Genomic DNA, 23,215 nt, shown 5'->3' on the forward strand with positions numbered 1-23,215 from the left:
GTGGTCAAATTTTTACCCCTTCATTACACCCCCTACGTCTAATAAAAAAATCTTGCTGTGTTGGATGTAGATCCATCCTGCTAGAACCAGATGTCACTAAGATCTTGTTTTTCAGCAAGTTTCTTACAATCTTTTTCGCTTCATCTTACCAAACGTCCAAATTGTTCTGTTGCACTCTGAATCATCTGTTATATTTGTCGGGCAACCCAAATCCTACCAAAACCAAGAAACCCCATCTGCGTCCAGAAAACGGCCGCGCTCTGAATCAAGCTAAGCGCCCCCAGACCGATCCGAATTTTCTGGAGGCCCCAAAACTGCCCGGACGTTACCGGCAGGCTGGCGGGAGTAAATACGGGCGGGCGTACACCGCGCCCGGGCCATTTAAGGTGACCGCCAAGTGGCGAAATAACAAAGGGGCGACCGCAAGCCCCGACGAGGCGATCAAATCCGGCTCCCCTAAGCCCCCCCGATTAATTCCGAGCGACCCAGGTTCGTACGGGCGTGAAGCGGAAGCTCTACGGATTTTTCCGGTTCCCGGAGCTGGATTTGGACGGTCCGTGTTTGTGTTAATAGTTCGATGGTAATCGGATCAGGCGAGGCGGGCTGATTGGAGAACAACGCGGGGTTCGGCTTGTCCTTGTCCCCGTGGGCTCGGGATCTTTGTTTTGTCATCGGAGGATTCACCGATTGAGGTGTACACATTGCTTTTCAGCCTATATAATTGGATCTTATTGGTTAGTACGTTTTGTATCATGGATCTTCTTCCTTACGTCTACTTATCTGGATATAACGTTGAAACCAGATATTGTCTTGCGTGCGAACCCTCTCGACTCACCTGCAGTCAACGAATAAATATGGGAGCCATGAATTGGTATACGACTCTGCGTGTGGTTTAGTTCAGTCTTTGCGGGATAGATTGCGCATTGTGATGAGAATTGTAAATATTTCTCAAAGCGACACACTGCTTTCGCTTAAAGCCTCATCCTCCGGCTGTAATATTTATCACTACACTGTACTGATGGGTGGACAATGTTTCCGAAACCGGTCTACAGTTGCTTTCAGACGTTTCGACTTCTCTGGGAACCTAAACGATATGATACAAGACAAGAAACTCTCCTGAAATAATAGTCGACTATTGCTTTCGCATTTTACGTTGAAACGAAAGCAATAGAACTTATTTGGTTAAATCCAACAACCCTTTACCACATGCTCTATCGCAATACCGATAGGATTTTCTGGGGTTGGAAACTAGCAGTTCTTAATCGACCCGAACAGCTGACGTATGTCAATCAATCAGTCGCAGCAGCATCATCAGCAAATGAGCGAACGTAGGAAAATTGATGGCGAGACCTAGCCTGAATTACATGGCAGATAACTGAACCATTATCCAGTTGAACGGAAATCCTGCTCGTATTAAGAGCTAATCAGGAAACAACGGGGCCATTTGTCAGGTGATTAGGGGCGAACAAAAGGTATTGAACCGCCAACGCGGTTAATGATGGAAGACGTGAAACGACTGAACACCATGAAGGAATATCAGGAGATGCATTTTGTTCAGTTTGTCTCATGATAGCCTCGATGAAGGGCTTCGAGTTCGAGATTTAAATCTTCTTCTTGTCTGATCCTTGTGCGATGTTTTTATTACGTACAACATGTCACTCTGATGTGTCAGATTTAAAACTGCTGTTGCCAGTCAAGCATAATAGTGCTGGAGTCTCTTGATGACGCTGTGGTCAGTACTGCTTTGATGGGGGTAAAAGTATCAACTATCGCGTCATCAATTATGTTAAAAATTTTATATTTCTATGTGTTTATCCACTGAAGGACTGTCAATGTAAAAGCACCGAGTTCAACAACAATATGTCCAAAATGGATTCAAACTCATTGTTACGAATTCGGTAATGCAGCGTATAAAAGCTCAATAATTTCAGGATGCATCCTAGCGTGGCTTTTACCACAACATAACCATATCCATAACTTTCAGACGCTCGTAACCCATCTCGGCTTTCGCAGTTTTAATCGAGTTAGAATCGAACGACGCGTCGAAAAACTCTGGCACGTCAGTCTTCCGCCGTTCATTACTGCATATTATACGAAGAATATTTAGCCCGTATGTACGTCTCGTAATGGTTTTACGCCATTAAATCGAAATATCGACCTGAGTGCTCCGGAGATATTACGGCCCCAGGGGAAGATAGATTCGCCAACAACCCAGAACAGATGGGGTGATTAGTTATGCATCATACAGTTTCAGTCGTTTGGCCGTTATAATTTTCGATAAAAGCGGAACTGAGGGGGATGGAGGCGAGGGAAAGGGGTTTGGTCCGATCAATTAATCAATCGGTCGGCGATTGGTTTCCCCCGAAAGATGGACGTTTGTGAGAGGGATGCTGATGACATAACGGTCAGGAAATTGTGGTCGGCGTGCTGTTATATTCCACCAGAGGAACTTGGTCCATATACAACAACTGAACACACAATTATTGCTGTTTCCAAAATCAATCAGATCCTCAGTATTCTTGCAGATCAAATTCTCGAATTTTCTCACCAATGAGAGACCTAATAGGGGCTGAATTGCATCCTTATCTAAGCTGCTCTCGGCCCTAGGCCATCATCAGCTTTCCAACTTCAGCATCTGGGTCCAGGTCACTCAATTCCAAAAGAACCTTCGATTTCGTCAGACTAAACGCCTCAGTGATGTGAGGACAGTTAGAAAACGCAACAAGTACGAAACGTTGCAGCAAGAAGGACGTCCTGGCCCTGGAAGATCCACCATTAATTTTCCGGCAAGCTCATCGAGAAATACTCCGAACGTTTCAGAGTCGTGGTAGAAAAAGGACGATCGACATTTTCCACCTAAACCGGATACGGGCGGAAACAAGCGTTCGGAGGATTTTTCACCGGTTAATTTCCACCTGATATTGGATTTTCACGTGAAAATGCCATGGTGGAGGACGGGTTGTAGCGCGGAATTTTTAATTTTGATCCCAGAGAGCTTTGAACGAACGCAGTGCGAATACGTCACTGTTGCTAAGTGAAGTTCTTCGGTAAAAACAAATTTTGAATTTTTTTTCTGTATATTTGTTCAAATCTCACAGACTTTCACAACCATTCTTGAAGCTTTCAGGCGTTTCATTGAGAACTTCCTGTATGCAACTATGCATACCCCCTTTGTATTCGGAATGATGATCGCCTCATACGGTTTCAATAAAAATTCAGAATCTAAAACGCCTGCACTTCAATGCTAAAGCCGAAATTTCCTGAACGATCGTTCGACATATTCCCGAATCCCTTCTTGGGAAATCTACATAGCGAACGATTATCGCCCTCCATTTATATCCCCCCGATAAATTCCCGAATACTTCCAACGACTTTATTGGGGCATTTCCAACCCCCATATCGATAGATATGTTCTATGTAAATATCGTATTACTCCGTTGGCGAATATGAAGAAATTCTTCACATATCCCGTGTCTCGTATATCGCAGTAGAAGTGTATAGATGATAGATGACGATTGTAACTTATTATAAGCTGAGAAATCGGAAAAAATGTAATAACTTCCGATGAGACGTCTACGACGACAGGTTTTTATACCGTTTTTGGTATCCTTTTGGTCTTTTCAGACCGGATTTTATAGTTATTGCCATCGTGAAATTCGAAATCGACGTTATTTTATCTTGGATGGAACTGATAGACGAATAAATGAAATAACATCAATTTACGTTTCCAAGAATAAACTTTTTTTTTTAGTGAAATATACTGAATTCGTTAGAAGATTGAAGAGCCAAGAGGTAATGGGCCCAGAGAAGCGAAACTCCTTATTGCGATTATCAATTTGAAATAGGTTAGCTCCCGTTGAAAAGATGCATGAGCGAACGAATTTAACTCAAGAGGCTTCTTATTCGACGATACATTCCATCTCCCGTGGAAAAATGGGAAAAATCCACCTCATTAAACTCTCGCCATCAATGCTGAAACCCCATTCCCATCAGACGTCCCCTTCAACCCTTCCATCCTTCAATGGCAAGTCGTTATCTCGCGCCCGGGGAAGTAGAGAAGACACAGATTGACTAATTAGTTGTTGCATGCAAGCGCATACCCTATTCAGGTGCAAACACTGTACCTAGGTACACATACGTCATCGTCTCATCAGCCAAATCAAACAAGAACCTTTAACGACCTGCCCTCTTGAATATTCCAACCTGTCGGTTAAGCCGGGTCAAGTACGTCCAAGCTTAATGCGGACGCTGAACGAGGGATAAAAATTAAGGTTTTGTACCTCGATTCGAAGCTGTACACGTTCACCTTTACATCCCCTATGTTCCTATCTAATCAACTTCACTGGAATTCCCAGACGCGTACCAGCAACAACCCCCGGAGCCTCTGGAGGAGCTCTCCAAGCCACCCCTCCATAACTCACCCTCGCCCCCATACGTTACATCTCAATTAAGTAGATTTTCGAATTAGATATATTTCTCGCTGGCGTGAAGGCGCGGGGGGATGCAGGCGTCGCGGTGCAGTCGGTGCGGGATGTTATCTCAAGAACGGTAGAGCACGTTCGAACGTTCTTAACCGCTCGAGCAACATCAGATAAGAAGATTTACAGCAACTGGCTCACCTCAAAACATGAACCGAACCGATAAATCGATACTAACTGTATTGGGTGCCAAGTTTGGCCCAGGAACGGCCTAAATAAATGAGGGAGAAGGGTCGGAGATCAGCGTGTGGGCGTAGGACGGGGGGAAATGTCTGACCGGGGTATGATGATACAGTTTCGAACTGAAATAAGTCATTTCCACCCTCTGCTCCGCACCGAATTATTCTGCTCGAAATTCGATGCACTAGTAGCTGAAATAGTTTAAGAGATGATAGTTTTCGAATAATATGTGGTGAAAAAGGGAACTAGACATCGAGTTTGTCACCTCAGGACGCAGAAGAAAGATATCAACTAAAGAACGTTCTCTAGGCAACGAAAGATACTTTACCCTTCAGGTAGAAAAAGGGACGAAAAACCTGGCGCAGGTCTATGAACTCATTGGGCAGCCAGAATCACCAGAGAGAGATTCAGTATCAATTTGGCAAGTTACGATTTGTTACCAAAACAGATCTCCGCAAAATGAACTATGTCATTAAGTTTTTAATTTATGAATCCTTCGCAGATGTGTATAGATTCTTATAGATCCACAAGAATTGCGGTAGGATTAAGATCGGCTGAAACTTCAACGACTTCGTGTAATTTCCTTCCGCAACTGCAAGTTTCCCGAACGTATTCAAATTGCGACCCGTTGAACCGTGTAGCGAATTCTGCAAAAAGCGGGCGATACTACGAATGGGCGTGGAAAGCTCCTAGGCGATACAAAATACGCCATAAATCTGGCAGAGTCATGAAGGGCAACATGGAAAAACAGAAGCGAAGTGAAATATGATGTCCGAAATGAGAAAAACAAACTCGTGGCGATTTTTCTCGGTGGGAAAGCCGGGAAACGGATTTGCCAGATTCGTAGAATTGCGGAGACGCAGACGGTATCGTAAGGAAATTTACGAGAAGGAAAAAACATGCATTATTCTCATTTCGCCGAGCTGGAGCTCTGGAAAAATCGGTTGTGGGCGAGTATCATGTCAATGAGATTTGCATCTCGAAATGCAAATATCGTCTATTCACTAGTAGTCAATTTCTATAACTACTTCTCGAACTCAGTCATAATTGATTCCAATTTTAAATCGAGTAATTGAATTTTCCTATTTCGCTCCATGGTACAAACTGTTGAGTTTCGTTTGGACTCTTTCGTGAACATGTAATAATAAAAATGAACATCACTGCCTCATTCTACAATGTCTCATCTCTCCTTCCTCTCAGAAAACCGCAGACAACTTCCTTTCATCCCCTTATTACATTCCCCACAATGTCCTCAATCAAGAACGCGAAAAAGAAAAAGCTTTCGACCCCATAAACAACCGCATTCAATCATTTCAAAACCGACCTACAATTACAAATTCGTAGGGCGCAGTTCATATTTCCGAAAAGTTTTCGTATATATCTTGCCGGGCAGAGGAGAAGGGGACGTTTCTTCCCTCCCGTGAGGTAGGGGTGGGGGATGGGAAGGAAGAACGCTTCGATTAATGTACAAGTTGGTGCCTATTGGAGTTGTTGGAGGATGAACGGCTTTCCTTTCCACACGGATTGCTGGGATTCTTGACAGGGTTGGATTTTGAGGTCTTTGCGAAGGAAAGTTGCTTTTGTTACTCATATTTTGAGAGTTGACTCGGCCAATATGATGGAATGACATCACAGGAAAAAGGAAAGTTGTTGATCTTTGGCAAGCACAGAAGCAACAAAGTTTCTTAGATCTGATAAGTCGAGAGGCAGCAAATTATATCAAAGCAAACACCAATATTAATTGAGAAGACAAGCATATAGTTTTTACGTTGAATTAGATGAGGAAAAAGATTAATTCTGCTCATATCTTCAGTCACTTGACAGGTGAGAGGTGACGTCTGCCAAAGCAAATGTGGAGACATTCGAACGTAGAGAGATATGCGCCACCTGTCGTTGAGTAGACGGATGTGTTGCCTACACAACAAATGCCCCGTTTCAAGCTGAGCAGCGAATACTAAATTTCCCTGGAAAACTCGAACCAATTCTCACAATCCAACTCTGCCTTCCTCCCTCAATCCGCCGCCATGTTTCACTTAAAATTTCGAACATGAATACTTAACTCCAGTCCCCCCTTCATATTTATGTCATCGTTCATACGGCCTCCATACGGTACAGGAGGCAGCCTGCATTTCTGGCAATGCCACTCGGAATATAAATGGACCTTCAAACTCCATCATATCGAAAGGGAGGGCACTCGTCGTGTGCGGATGTTCGCGAGCATATTGTTTTGAAGTTTCGAGTGGAGTGGTTCTCATCTTCTACAGCGGCCAAGAGAGCGTTAACAGGATTGCGGCGTTCGTGGGTATGAATACTTATGGTGTCTGTATCGTAGAGGATACGGGGAAGGGAGGGACTTCAGGGATTGATTTTTTTTCAACGAAAAACATCGTGTCTTCGAGAATGTTTTTCAGTTCTTTTATTTATGAATCCAATTGAAGTAATTAAAGAATACGAGGATAGAATCAAAATTTTCCTAGTCTTAGCTGGTAACGATCTGATTCCCCCCAAATTCCACGTCGCACCAACCGAACAGCTACGAAAAGTCAATAGAAAAGTCGAAAGTCCTGCTTTTTCCATTCAGCTCCGTTTCCCTAATTCGAGGCCATTTATCAGACCTTACATCAAACAATGGAACAAGACGCGAACAATGCCCGTCCGCAATACATTCTGCCTTTTTTCGCCACCCCCGAAATCCGTGGCGGTTTTAATTCGGGAACTTTTCGAATTTCGAGGATGAAAAACGAGAGTTTCCGTTGATCGAACCCGCAAATTACAAGCGATTCACAGTTGAGAGTGGATACCGTCGTTCCGTCAGGCTATTTTGAATCATCGGTTTTTTTCAGAGAGTGGTTGCAGCGATTACAAATCGTTTTTCGATTCACTCTGGAATTAAAACCGACGAAATCATATCGCCGGTTCCATAAAGATTACAAAAACGTTTTCAAAATTTAACTCCCAAATTGAACCAACCCCGACTAGCAGAATATTTGACGCCGAACCACTCAAATTAAAACTACATCAGACGTGGCTTTCTATAGGAATACTCACGTATTGAAAGGGCGCATAGTGCAAGGGTTTTCCCTCCTCACAAAGGGTACGGATATTCATCATCCCGAGCCAACCACATTCGTGTCACTCCATCGAGGGATGTATAAAAGGTCCTAACGAATGTTGAACGTTCTGAATTATTCAGGAACCGTTTATGACGCTGAATTCGAAGGAGTTTTAATTCGAGTATCTGGAGAGGAAAGGTTGTAGGGACGGACCGTGGAGGTGGGATTTTATCAGTTTTCGACGAGGACGTTAGGCAGGACTTGTTAGCATTTGAATTTCTGTCCCCGGCTTATCTCCTTCTATTCTACGAATGAACTTTCGGAATCCGGCAACATGAATAAGCAGGAGTTCAATTTAGACTCTTCCGGAGAGTATGGACGGTTCATTATTTCGAATAATGGAACTTCGGATTCGGAAACTTTACAAAACACACCGAATATTTCATTCTGAATACGGGCTGTTTTCAAACCAGAGTATTTTTTTGTATTTGTGGACCACAAAAAAGCACCATATGCAGAAAGATACTTTCATTCTACGGAATATCCAAATTAAAACCTGAAACTTCCATCAGGTTCGAAAAAATAACGACAACAGAAATTAAGCATCGTTACATCCCCCTCCTCCGTGAGAAAAATTGAACTTGAGATGGAAGGATAAGTGGTCTGTTTTTTTAACAGTTGGTATAACTCATCAAAATCTATCATTTCTCCATATCTCCATTCTTGAACCTCCAGAAATATTTTGGTTAACTTTTTTTTCCTGACCTACAGGAATTTGTGACGACTTACAAAACGGTTTCCCTCACTCCTGACAAACTTTCAATCTAAAATTGCCTCATATACTCGGAAATAACCCCAAAAATGTCCACCAAAGATCATACAGCATCCATATATCGATTTTCTTACGTATTCACGAAACGACCATCAATGTAACATACAAAGTATCTGAAACGATCCGAATTCAACGATCTCCATCGAAACTGAGTAGCCCAACGAACAATGGGGACAGACCGAGAACTGGGTCGACCGCCAGACCGACAAACTTAGTCCATTTTACAGCAGTTTTTCGGAAGCCCCTTATTGGACTTTAGGTATATGAAGCGAACGTTATGCGCTCTATGCGCGAGGAAGGCACCCTCGGTGCTCGTATGTGGCAGTAAAAAGGCAGGAGTAAAAACGGAGTTTATATCTCGGAAACGCGTAATTTGCCATTCAGATCCAACAGATTCGACGGGGTCTTTTCGCATAGACAGTGGGCTGTTCCGGAGGCCATATCGTGATGGGAATGAGAAGCCGGGGGATTATCATTTCGCACAGGTTCATATTTGGATTCAATCCCGTTTTTATTTTCGTAGAATCATCGATGCCTAGGGAAATACGACGGGTGAATATTCGACCTGAGACGTTGGATCTGGCAGAAGGGACGTTTAGCAATTCGATTAGGTGTTTCCAGGGAATTGAAAATAAAAATTGTTTTCTTCATCGTTTTATGAATAATTCATAGATAGAATATTCGATTATGACAAGACAGTTTGAGCTGTAGGATAAGTTAGGTAAGTACATCGGATAGGTCCTTTCCATCGATGTGCTAATAGCCATTTGCAGAAGCCTCGTGCTATCTAGGTAACAAATCAGACGACCAGGCAATAGGTGAAGCTATATATATCTCAACGTGCCAGGACTTTAAAATTCATAGTGTCATATTGTAGTCATTTGGAATCAAGTAACTAACGAAAGATCTAGTGAACGTCCCACAATTTTTTTCCCCAAAATGAAACCAAGTTCGTATCTGTCGACAATCTATCCTGGATTGCTCGGAGATATTCCGAATGCTCCGATGAACGAGGCAAAGAAACTCCATAATTCCTCCTTATCTACGCAAAACTTTCCCGGCAATTTTTCCCGTTCCGACAAATCGAATAAGAGCGTTAAAATTGTTTTCTTTACAACTGCACCGATTTGCATCGAAATTCTCAGACTTTCCACCAACCCCCGCAGCTCGAGGGTCCGGCACTCTAGCTACGTCAGAAATTGGATCAATTTTATCGTCTTGGAGCCGCGGCACTTTTTAACGTCTTTTGTTCAATTTGCGTCCGGGAAATTAGAATGAGGAGGAAGAATGAGTTATCGGAAAACTTTAGATTCGGATTCGTGCTTCGCAAGGAAAGAGCTGTGATGATTGCAGATTGCGCAGATTGATGAGCTCCAAGTGAGGATTTTGGAATTGGAATTTTGCTGGAAAACATTATTCCGAACCTAGCGCAGGTATTGACGGAAAGAAGTTGTTTTTTTGTTGTTGTATTTTCAGCAGATAAACTTGTGAGCATCTAAGAGCAAAATTCTTCACCATCCGGTTATGAAACCACACCAAGTAAATAAATACTCTTGAGGGCATCTAAGTTCCTGAAAAACATCAGACTCATGAAGATATTGATGAACTATTGCCAGTGAGCACCCATCGTCTCCAAATCTCGTTACCCTAACCTCCTAAAAGAGAAAAACAAACCGAAAAGTATGGCAGATAATTCCACAAACGTCGGGGCATACTTCAACGCCGAATTTTTCCAATTGCTTTCGCATTTACCAGATCGCATTCCATTAGGAGGAGGAAGGACGATTAATTCAGACCTGAGACGATTAAGAACGGTCTAGGGGGCGCCACGTTCGCTCCCAAAGTCGCGTAACTCTAGCGTCTGAAATATAGTACCTACGTTTCGTTATCGACTGGGAGATGGGGGAAAGAAGGGAGTAGAGGCGGGAGATAATGCATAGATAATGAATTTCGGATGAAACACTGTGTTAACGTTTCTATCCCATGGATTACGAGGGGGGAAAGGGGAGAAAGATGAGAGATTTCTGTCGTGAAGCCGCGCGACAAGGGATTGACGCTTCGAAAATTGTTCTGGATCGTGACGTTTCTGAGGGAAAGGGTTGTTTATGGAGAGAGAGGAGGGGGTTTCCAATATTTTTATATTTAGAGGGAAAATCCGATCAGAAAATAGCAACAGACTCTTCAAGAACTTAGTTTCCCCGTTGTTCATAACAAGTTGTTGCCCCCACTGAATAGTGGGGTATAATTTCTGTGTGGGCAGATAGGTGGCGCTGATAAAAATGATATCTCTGTACCGTCCTGATGCGGGAAATCTATCTCAAAGTTGGGATAATCGCCTACATCCTTCTAAATAGGTTCCTAACGACTTTGTTCCACATTTAGCTCCCTATTGTGCACTCTTTAAAGCGCGAACGCGACAAGCCAGGAGCCGCTCATCTTTCATCCTAGGAAGCCGGCAATATTAATTGAATTAACAGCAAGATACATGAGATTTTAACGAGTATATTAATGACCAGTTTGCCTCGGAATAACTACGGTGATTTATCACAATCAACAAATTAATTATCCCTAATTATAGCTAGGGTATAGCCGCATGGAGAGGTTGCAAAGCCATTGCTCGCTTCTATGCGGTATATTATGACTTTCTATAGGGTTGGATGGTGATTTTTGGCAGATGGCCATAACACATTGCACATATCTGTTTATGTTTTCAATTACTCGCTAACATAAAGATTGGTAATGCGTTGTATTTATTGTTCATTATGTGAAATGTTTTCAATAAGGAAATAATGTTACTAGTGATCCAGATTGATGGTAACCAATTTCTTTCGGCACGATTTGAACATGACAGAGCATAGGTCACATCTTTGTCCCTAGGTAACGCTTTTGCCGAGCACTTTACAGGTTTCAAATTTCAATATTCCGAACTTGAATTGGGTAAAATTAGAGAATCAATAATATCCGTGTGTCTGACGGAATTTGGGAGAATCTGAAAAGCTGTTCTCGAGTTTTCAGACTAGGGAATCCCCTCCACTAGTTGAGGATTGATATAAGTGACGTTGAGTGCAAAAATTACTGAGTGTCGGACAATCGCGTCCGTTTTAAATGGCCATAATCACTGGCGCAATTAACCAGTCGGAGAGATTTAAAGTGTGTCCCGTACACGCCATATTTCGTATCAATTTATGTGTTCCATTTAGCTCCCGTCTTGCCTCGCCCCAAGGGTGGGGGCAGTCGGAGATAATTGCTAAATTGGGGGATGTGTGTTATTTATGTTATTCCTGCTGTCTAGTCCTGTTGTAATAGCTGGAATAGGACGTTGTTTTTCGGATGGATATCTACGACCCGAGTCTGCGATAAAACATCCGATGGCGATGGTGGAAAAACAGCCATTCTGCCAAGAATTGGAGAGGTGGCCTACTATACATGACTCTTTGTGTGTTCCGTGAAGTTTTCTGATAGAGGGCGTAGTATGGATGGAGACGAGATCCGACTTTGAAACCTGGACTTTTTCTAAGCTTGTCAGGATTTCAACCTCTAATAATGATCCATATGCAGGTTGAGTCTTTATCTTTACAAAAATCTAGTTCTCTGGAAGCATACTTCTAATACTCCATTTCACAACTTCCTGAATTCATCCTACGATTAAGCGCTCTGCAGCAGATGCGTTACGTCAAGAGCAAAGAATGCTGACTCCGCTTTCGCCAACTCGTCAAGTAATCGAGTTTTTACAACGAAACATTTCGACGTTAGCATTCTAGAACAGCGGCTTTCAGGTATTTATATTCCCTAATTTTCATCCGCGGGGAAACAAATCTCCTTACCAAACTGCAGACTCTTGTTGAACAGGATAATTACCCATTGTACCCCAGTCAACTGAGCATGAAGAACTAAGCTATTATAACGAGCTTGTTCGGGCTCAGGCTAACAAGAATGTAGAAATGTAGAGTTTGGGTTTCGAACAGAATACTCCACTACAGTTACCTACATGTTTCGATATACTGTAAGGATTTTTCCGGAATCGCAAGATTATTTTGGCACTTTATCGTTAGCGTTGTCTGTACTGAATATTTTGTGCATACGCATGCTTTTTATTCATGCCTAAGATATTTTCCTCTGTAAACAATTAGTTTAATATTTTCCTATTTCCTATCCTTCTGAATGAGAGTAGAATTTAATGTAATTTGTTGGTAATTTATATTACCAACGCAAAATATGGAACCTATGTGCTCCTCTATGATTCAGGAGCTTTCCCGAAATCATTTCAGACACTCTCCACCCTCCCGAGCTGTCACAGTTCCCCGTTTTGTCAGAGGCCCCAGGGCCCCGACGTACACGCATCAATAATTCGACAATTCTAAACTGTCTGCCTACATAAACGTCCTACGCGTAAGCCAACTTGACATGTCTGCATTTCCGATGTTTTTCCATTTTTCCGTTCGTTCTCGGGACCATCGCGCTTCATCTGCCAAGGTGGCCTGTCACATGCACGCTAGTCTCCGCAGAAAAAACCTAAGGGGACTGATAGATCTCCAGGTTTTCCCGGTTGAGAAAAACTGTTTCTGGAATAGCATCTGACAGACAATATTCGACGTCAGAATGCGAGGAGACAGGATCGATTGTGGCGGAAATGGCAACAGGGGGAAGGATGGTCAATGGATAATATTTTCCGGCAATTACGAGTAGTCTCAGGTCTAATGTATCCTGAAATTTGTTCGAAGATATCAGAAATATCGAATTTCTAGCGTTTCTCTTGATGATGAATTACGGTTCGATTTCAGTGGCCGCTATCAAACAACCACCATATTTCAACACGAAATAGGGCGAGTAGAGACGAGTTGGAGGACGTAAATGGGGGGGCATTATTCAAATCAGATATTACGTCATATTCCTCGCATGATTTGTCGCAGAGACAACGGATGGCCAATGTAAATCCCCCTCAATTTCATTGGGCTTTGCGACTAATCAAAATGGCATTAATAGTTGAGATTACAGGATGTTGAACAGGTCAATCATTCCGGATTAAACATGATGATGAGGCGAGAAGGGCGACGATATTTGACATCAACCGGAGCCCATGTCCACGACCCTGGATTATGCCCTTCATTCGCTGGTTTTTCAAGGTATCCTGTTGATTATTGCGCGAAAAAACTCCAAATACCATTTAATCATGTGGAATGATACGTTTCACGTTGTCCTTAAGTACCAACAATAAATAATTCTGGGTTTATTGATCGCCTCCTTTTCCATATGATTCACTTCATAAGTATTACACCTATTCATATTCATATTCCTATTCATAGGAAAATGAAAAATAAAAAAAAAATAATTGTATTGTTAGGTCATACAGATTGAACTTATGAGGAGAATTAGTAAAATTTCCATCGATCGAAATTTAACACTAGTTCAAGTAGTGAAATTTCCGATATAGCGTATTTTGCAAGTACTAACGATTTCCAGTAAATCATTGATAAAATATTCCGAGTGAGAAAGAGTGTTCTTGCAGATATGATTCACCATCTTCCCAAGTGTATTTCAACATGCAATCCCAGGTGTAACCACATAGTGTGTCATAATACTGGATATTCTTTTTAGTCCCAAGTCTATTTCAACATGCAATCATAGGTGTAACCAGGTAGTGTGTTATAATACTGGATATTCTTTTTAGTCCCAAGTCTATTTCAACATGCAATCATAGGTGTAACCAGGTAGTGTGTTATAATACTGGATATTCTTTTTAGTCCCAAGTCTATTTCAACATGCAATCCCAGGTGTAACCAGGTAGTGTGTTATAATACTGGTTGTTCTCTTTAGTCCCAAGTCTATTTCAACATGCAATCCCAGGTGTAACCAGGTAGTGTGTTATAATACTGGATATTCTTTTTAGTCCCAAGTCTATTTCAACATGCAATCCCAGGTGTAACCAGGTAGTGTGTTATAATACTGGATATTCTCTTTAGTCCCAAGTCTATTTCAACATGCAATCCCAGGTGTAACCAGGTAGTGTGTTATAATACTGGATATTCTTTTAGTCCCAAGTCTATTTAAACATGCATTCCCAGGTGTAACCAGGTGGTGTGTTATAAGACTGGATATTCTTTTTAGTCCCAAGTCTATTTCAACATACAATCCCAGGTGTAACCAGGTAGTGTGTTATAATATTGGATATTCTTTTTAGTCCCAAGTCTATTTCAACATGCAATCCCAGGTGTAACCAGGTAGTGTGTTATAATACTGGATATTCTTTTTAGTCCCAAGTCTATTTAAACATGCATTCCCAGGTGTAACCAGGTGGTGTGTTATAAGACTGGATATTCTTTTTAGTCCCAAGTCTATTTCAACATACAATCTCAGGTGTAACCAGGTAGTGTGTTATACTTGATATTCTTCTTTCAGCTCATCTTCCAGATTTTTCTAACCTATTGTTGTGCACGCGAAGAAACCACAGAAAATTAATCTGGCAATCGAATCGGACACAGAAATCCATCAAACCGACCGTTAAACCTTGAACTCTCTCCCCTCCTCCTCCAAGACCACCGTCAGTCACGTCATCCTGCAAGAAAAGGAACTGTCTCTCCACCCCGGCATGCATGATCACACGCGAACGTCGTTACCGGGAAATTTACAGCGTGGAAAATTCATACTGGGCGGTAAATGTGTCGCGAAAACGCCTATCTCGACGTCGCCATCGATCAGGACCAAAAATTGAATTGCCGACGATGGTTTATAGCCCGCGCCTTCGCCCGTTTTCAATACCCTTCGGCGCCCTTTGTGCGTTCGGCGAATTTGTAGGAATGGTGAGAGGAAAACGGGATGTATAAATTTCGGACCGCAGTTTACACGTGAATTGATGTGACGGAGGATGGGATCTGCGTGGTTTTGGATCGAATAAAGTTTCTCGGCATGGGTGGCAGGAAAAAAGGGATTGGAAATGGATATAATAAGTTTCAACAAATGGTTTGGGTCCTTAAATATCCCCCACCTACTTTCCAGACAGCCGCAAAATGAGTACTTCACAACCGTTATTTTAGTTCGATTAAATTGCATTGGTAATGCGGAGTAGGCAGCTCTTTCTTAACTCAATGAATCAACCGGGCAAACATAACATCCTACGTTCGACGAAACGGATTCTAAAGAATTACTATCCTTCCCACTCAATTCAAAATTCCTTCCCGAACGAAAATTCTAAAAACTCACCCCTCGATTCGAATTTCTCGCAACAATAAACCTCTCTCCCACCCACATCTTCAGAATTAGTTTTCAATCTGTAGCGACGCAAGAATGCAAATTGTCTGGCGGCGCTGGATCGAAAGAAAACCGATAAAAAACGCTCCCAACTCCTGTTCTTTGGACGTTCGACGCTCGGAGTAACAGGAAAAAGGATCCGCAGCCTTTCCAAGGACGAAAGAGAGGAGCGCGATAGGAGATAGCTTCGACTTTTTAGCGCGTGACATGGCAGATTGATGGGAGGGAGAGCCTTTTATTAGTTTTTCCGTGTCGTATGGTAATTGACGAGCGAAACTTTTTTTAATTGATCTCGTAAAACGAAAGATTGAGGTATCGTAGGATTGGAGCCAGTTTTAACAGTTACGATTGGTGTTTGGCCTTAATAAATATATTTTTTCTCGGTTTGTTCTGGCCAATCGGTATGCGAAGGTTTGAAATTCAACGTGCCATTTCTCACTGAATATCAAAATAGAAATTACAGTGTCGTATGGCGCGAAGTTTTCGAAACTTTTTAACAGGTGTGCGATACAGCGTCTCACGCTATTCGGCATTCCGTGAAAGCCCCAACGTCTAATTCCCGAGGCGCATCTCATGTTTTCCACGTAGTTATCCTGACATAATTCAATTTCCTCACCTGCATATATCCTCCTTCGCAGTGACTGGCGTTCACCAGCCTCCCAACTTTGAACTTGTTGAACTTTATCCTCAGTATCCAGTCTTTGGGGGTGCCCCTGAAGGATCTGAACCTATACCAGCACGTCATGGGCTTGCCCACGTTCTCTGGGGTCACCTCAGGACTCGAGACATCCTCGTATATTTCAACCGTTTTGTTGCAGTGCTCTTTCTTGTTGTCACCTGAAAAAAATTACATTCCACATGTCTTATTTGTATTTCGACTCATATTGGCATTATATAAAGAACAGGTGCACACTCTCTCAAGTCATTAGGTTATGAGGATGAGAAATTTCAGAAAACCTATGTGAAGTGGAAAAATGCGAAAAAGCTGATACGTGCTCAGTATACGAAAAGTCACTTATCCGCATGATATTCCCCATTCTCTTTGCTCCCCGAAAAGCCGAAAGTTTCCATCCTAAGATCTTTTCCCCGCAGACAACTCCACCATAACCCGATTTTGCCGACATTCTCACCGTATAACTGTGCATGAAAAGATGCGTCCATTTCGCGAAACTCATTTTCTCGAGTAGCAGACAAAGTTCCACCGTCCCTCCCGCAAACATATCCGAACAAGACTTCAAAGCAATCCAGGAAACAGGAAACTCGAATGTAAGAAAGACATTCGGGAAGTTTTTATTACTCCGACGATTTTCGACCCCGAGGGAGGGTCGACGAGGGGGAAAATATAATGCGTTATAAGGGCCGAAGTTTTTAGGGGGCCTCAGACATTGTATTAATTGGGGAGTTTTGGAGTGGCTTTTTGCGAGATTGAAATGTGACAGATGATTTTTTTAGAGAGGTTGGGGTGCGGAGAAAGAGGGGGAGGACTTGAATTGTTTTCGCGGATGTCTAACGAATTATGACTGAATTCACGCAGTCTTCTGAAAGTGTAAATGGATAAGGAATGATAACACTTTCAAATTGATGAATTCTTAAACCGAATTTGTGAAAAATCTGAAAAAATTACGTTGAGTGTATAATATTTTTCAAGTACACCATAGGTTAGAAAACGAAAAAATAATTGTATTGTTTGTTCACGAGATCATACGGATTGAAGATGGGGAGAATTAATAAAATTTCCATCTATCGAAATTTAACACTAGTTCAAGTAGTGAAATATACGATATAGCGTATTTTGCAAGTACTAACGATTTCCAGTAAATCATTGATGAAATATTTCGAGTGAGAAAGAGTGGTTTTATCGATATGATTCACTATCTTCCATTTAATTTGAGTGTTCTTCAACATGCAGTCCCAAGTGTATTTCAACATGCGATCCCAGGTGTAACCAGGTAGTGTGTTATAATACTGGATATTCTTTTTAGTCCCAAGTCTATTTCAACATGCGATCCCAGGTGTAACCAGGTAGTGTGTTATAATACTGGATATTCTTTTTAGTCCCAAGTCTATTTCAACATGCAATCCCAGGTGTAACCAGGTAGTGTGTTATAATACTGGATATTCTTTTTAGTCCCAAGTCTATTTCAACATGTAATCCCAGGTGTAACCAGGTAGTGTCTTATAATACTGGATATTCTTTTTAGTCCCAAGTCTATTTCAACATGCAATCCCAGGTGTCACCAGGTAGTGTGTTATAATACTGGATGTTCTTTTGTATGCTTTTACGATAATGTTGAACCATGTCAGTTAGATGCATGATATCGTTCTTTAGGTACAATTCCACATATTCACCTAATGATTGACAGTTGTGAGTGGTGAATATCCTTGTTCCTAGGAGCGAGAGCTTTGTCATTCTGCCCAAATTTGTGTTATTTTCGAATTTCGAGCTAATGATGGTACCAATCGATTGAGTTGAAATTGATGAAGAAAACCCATTACAATGTATGAAAAATTACAGATTAAATATCATTGACGCTGTAGTTACTCGGACGAAAGAACATTAAGTATAACACACCACCTGGATACACCTTGGATTGTATGTTGAAATATATTTGGGACTTGTTGGACACTATTGAAAAGTTGAGGATTGCATCTGTAAAAAATATTGTCCACTATAAATGGCAGAAATAGAAACAGAACGTTCTATTGACCCAAAAATACTACGGTTATAATGAAATATTCGTGTTGTTTCACAAAACGTGTAGGGAATATCGTATAACTTAGTTTATTTACATGGAACATACAAAGTTCCGGTCATTTTAACCGAATTAACTGGATCGAAAGCGAAAACAAATCCCCCATTTCCGGTCGATGGTAATGTATAAAATAAATATTGACCGCGTGTACAACAAACTAATAAAACGGCGAAGTGGCTCGTGAAAAGCTGGAAAGTTGGGAACTTTTCACGTTTCGAGTGCCAGACTGCATTCTACATACATTGCCGAAAAGTCCTCACCAACTTTTTCCGACCATAAATTCGATCCGACGAACTGGTACGAGACCTTAATATGGCCTACATACAGAGCTGAATAAGTGGACGAATCCACGGAATATGACCCTTACAACTTTATGTCTCCGAACGAATTGGCACGGGCACAATGCCGTATGAATTCGATGTCTGAGTTTTACTGCACGGGAAAAACAGAAATGAGAGATAGGAATTTGATGGCGAGGTTCGATTATTTACGAGGCGGCGGCACTCGGGGTTTTACGGATCAAATTGAGCCATTCCAGACGCGGCAAAAAGATTATTTCGGTCTTCTTAGTTTTGGTGGTGTGAAATATGAGCAAAAAAATCTTAGAGTTTGATTACTCTGATGAGGCACTCTTGGGGAAATGCTTCAATTCAGTACACATCGATATTATCCGACTAAAATTGACTCAAGGTGTCGAAAGATGCACGAGTAGGGTGCAGGAGACCTTTCTAGAAACTAATTCAACATATAACCTCTCTGTATGCACGCTACACAGAGTTTCATTCCGAAAAGAAGACGAGGAAGATTCGCAATATGCAAATATCCAGTTCCATTCCCTGAAAATCGGACAAACTCAATTCGAGACGAGATGACATGCGCTGCATTCTCACCTTTTGCAAAATTGCGTATCTCTCCCCGCTAGTCGAGATAAAGAACACTATTCTGGAGTCGAGAGACAATGGGGAGTAAATCTAATAAAAGTTGCCGTGAGCCTGGCCAGATATTGCCGTGTATATCGAACAATATACAAACAGGGAGAAAGGGGGAGGACAAAGGAGTTGGAGTGGAGGCATGGAGTATTATTAGTGGAAAATAAGTACTTTACGATTCTCTGGAGAAGAGGAATGTTGGGGTTGATTTCAGACGACGGCGTCGCTGAAGCAACGTCGTGAACAAAATTATCCTCCTTCGAGGAAAAGATACAGAGTAAAGAAGAACAGCTGAGAAAAATTCCTGATATAATTCTATTGTGGAAATTAGGAGAGCTCCTGGAACCAAGATCATTTACGTGCTTGTATAAATTTCAATAGATATTTTCAGGAACAGAGAGATACAGTGTTCGTTGGAAAGAAATTAATCGTATATAATCGGATTTCCGGCAAAAAAAGCTGTGGTCGATTCGTTCAAGCGCATAGATCCCAACGTTAATCCCGAACTCTTTTTCCCCGCCCGGAATTAATATAATTCCGGCGATATTATCCGAAATTAACTGCACCGAAAGCCGAGGCTTACGATCCTCATAAACTCCGGGGAATTCCATCCGGTCTTCACGTAGGAAATGCATCCCGGTCCCGTTTTATCTTATGATTTATAATTTTACAACAAGTAGTTTAATAGAATAAGCGTAGGGCTGCGCGCGCGCTACGTTATGTTTTGTAGTTTACGTCACCGAAGGCGGAATATCTGGGACTTCCGGGTTGTAATATGGGGAATAAATGTTTTTGTGATGGCCTGGACGCTACGGATATAGGATGAAATGGAATTAGGTCGGGACTTTTGTACCGTAAACCGGCGTAGATCGTTATTTCGCTTTGGAATTATGAATCGATCAGTGAAGGAAAAACTACTATTAATTTCCTGCTTCGTTAATTTGTTCGCGCATGAGTAATGCAGAAATATAGGTAGATATTGGTGAAAATAATGATATGTGTTCATTACAGGAATGAGAATTCAACAGTGAAGCATCTTCTCGCTTCGTCCTTTCAAAGCCCGACACGAAATGAATTTTTTCTCATCTTTCTATAGAAAAACGACAGGGGTGTCGGAAAAACCTTGTCGACCCGTGAGGCCGAAACAACGTCGAATCGGTTTGGGGGTTAATCTCCCGAAAAGGAATTCGCGCGGCCCGGAATTTTAAACTGCCAAATTCCGGGGGTTTATACCCGTTCCGTTCCGGAGTCTCACATCTAGCGCTGGCGAAAATTGAAAACGTGGCGGGCTATGAAAATTAAGCGGAGATTGGGACGCGGCATCGAACGAGAGGGCCAATTGATTGTTTCGGATGGAAATCCTGTATTGGATGATTGATTTTCCGCTACGAGGGGAAGTGTTGAACAATGTCTCTCGTTCTGATTTCAGAGTGAGATATGAACAATCTTGTGCTTCTGAATTCGAAGAACGAAATTCCACCCTTGAATTCGACGAGATGAGCAGAAACCTTTTGTTTTGGAGGTGGAACCATCTTAAGAAAGTAGTTGCTACTCTTTCATATTTATCACAAATTCAATCCACCAAGTTCCCTACTTCTTTCCCTTCCTATTTCGATGAGAATGTCTCTTTGGACTAACAGAGAACAGTTCTATAAACAGTATGCCACATATTTAGCTGCTTCAGGTATCCTGCAACTCTTGTGGCTGACTCATTGGTCGTTCTTCTCCGCTGAAACCCCGAGTACCATTCGTAAAACCCCGTAAACGCGATCAAACCGACCGATAACGCAGACAATTCAATCCCGGTCCACAATTCACCAGCAACATTAAATCAGAAACGACATACATCACCAACAACTCCGTACAACCATTTACAACGGCATAATACTGTAGGATCGAAATGCGGCAAATGCTAATACATCGACAGGACGTACATACGGACGTACAGACAGCTGTGGGGTTCGCAAAACCGTCTACGGGCGTACACGACGATGATGGACGAGCCATTGAACGGGCGTTCTGCACGGATAACTGTATACGCAGCTTGATAAATGGACCGTGGATCATAAAAGTCTGACACGATGACACGTTTGAATTTGCGTTAGGGTCTCTGGCTGGATGAATCAATACTGGCGGTATCTTTTTTCGTGTCGTCGCTCGCGAAGCATGGGGGAGATGTTCGGCCACATATCGTCAACTGATATTTTGTTCCCTGGAACCGAAATTCAAGTTTCACTCCAGTATGCAAAACGTATTCATCTACTAGTGAAGGAAACAATGAAAATCTGTCATCTACGATATTAACAATGAGGTTCTGATACAATAAATGAGAAGAGCACTGAACCCCGCTGTTTTAACATGCCATCCCAGGTGTATCCAGCTAGAGTGAAATAATTAAGTGGTCGTGTTTGTCCAGACTACTCTTGTGGAAATAATGGAACGCATCGGCTAGGAGGATGTGGTTCTTCGAATACAAATTCAAATATTCACCCACTTACTGACAGTCTCAGATGTTGCATAGATCAAAATGAAGCGATCTAAATCGCAAAAAATTGCCCCGATTCTGAGTTATGGTGGAAAATCGTTCTCCGAAACAAATGTGATTGTGAAATCATTTCGTGAATGAAATTTCGAACTGTGGAAAATCAAAACAGAACTATCTCCAATTGTCATCTGGCAGAAAGGCAGAATTGCCGGATATTACGTCCGAACAGTACCCGGTAGTCGGTTTCATTTGCCGGCTAAACTTTAATTGTAGTTCATCGAATGAACATCCATTTCGTTCATTTGTTTCGAACGTTTAGGGGATCAGGGAGGGTTCGTAGTCGGGAGGGGGCGGTCCGGACGCGACCGCGGGATGAAATACGAGCCCACGGTCGTAAATTAAAAACGGTCGAATTCAATAACCGCAAAATATGAGGTACGTGACGCTCTCTCGCGGCATGGACCGGCGTTGTACTTTTCGACGGGAAATTGACAAGTTAATGGGATTTTATGCTCGATAGGTGAAAATGCGAAACGGAGGCTAAATTGTCAATTTTATTCGCTACAATGGTCCTGGTATTCACCTGAGCTAGGTGACTAGGAGAATGACGCGTGTGAATACCTACGCTCTTTTTCCAGTTAAGAGCTGAAACTCTGTTTTTGAACTAGCTAATCTTAAACATTATCCTCTTACCTCTGATTCATACCACCAACCGATTTTTCACATTACACGTTCAAAACGGCAAACCCCAGCATCTAGGCCATCGATTACACTCTCAGATAATATTCGGGCCCGTAGCTTTTCCGCCTACAAAGAAGATTATGAATTCCTCCTCCATACAAAGGAGAGCTTCAAATAAATTATGGGGGTAAGAGATGGAGAGGGGTAGACTGAGGACCTTGGAGTTTCTTTGTTGCTGGATGGGGCCAAACACAAAAGTTATGCGAAGCATGAGAGCAGTTCGATTATGAACTAATATCCTCTATTGATCTCCAGGGAGATGTTTGAAATCACGAATTGAAAGGTGGAGTAGACGTCGAGAGAGTGGAGATTTGAATGGGGTATGTTGAGGTTGGCAAGGAGTTGAACATCAATTGGAAAGACCCTAGCAACACTCTATCGAGGTAGTTAATTCAAGCTGTGGACAGTTGAATAAAAAAGTCGATTTTTTATCGTTCTGGTGATTGTATATTTGTATCTGAAGGTTTATGGGTGCATCTACAATAGTCCTTTATTTGCAGAGACCTCCGAAAAATGCCA

General features: G+C 42.0%; 1 protein-coding gene across 1 annotated transcript in view; it reads right to left on the reverse strand.

Moving 5' to 3' along the window:
* The window catches only part of LOC123316254 (cubilin), a 66,511-nt gene that overhangs the window by 29,586 nt on the left and 13,710 nt on the right, over window positions 1-23,215 (reverse strand). The window contains exon 3 of the mRNA XM_044902226.1: window positions 16,405-16,625. Coding sequence (XP_044758161.1) covers window positions 16,405-16,625 — 221 coding nt within the window. The remainder of the gene's footprint in view (window positions 1-16,404; window positions 16,626-23,215) is intronic.

The sequence above is a fragment of the Coccinella septempunctata genome, chromosome 7 (genome assembly GCF_907165205.1).
Source record: "Coccinella septempunctata chromosome 7, icCocSept1.1, whole genome shotgun sequence".
Classification (NCBI taxonomy): domain Eukaryota; kingdom Metazoa; phylum Arthropoda; class Insecta; order Coleoptera; family Coccinellidae; genus Coccinella; species Coccinella septempunctata.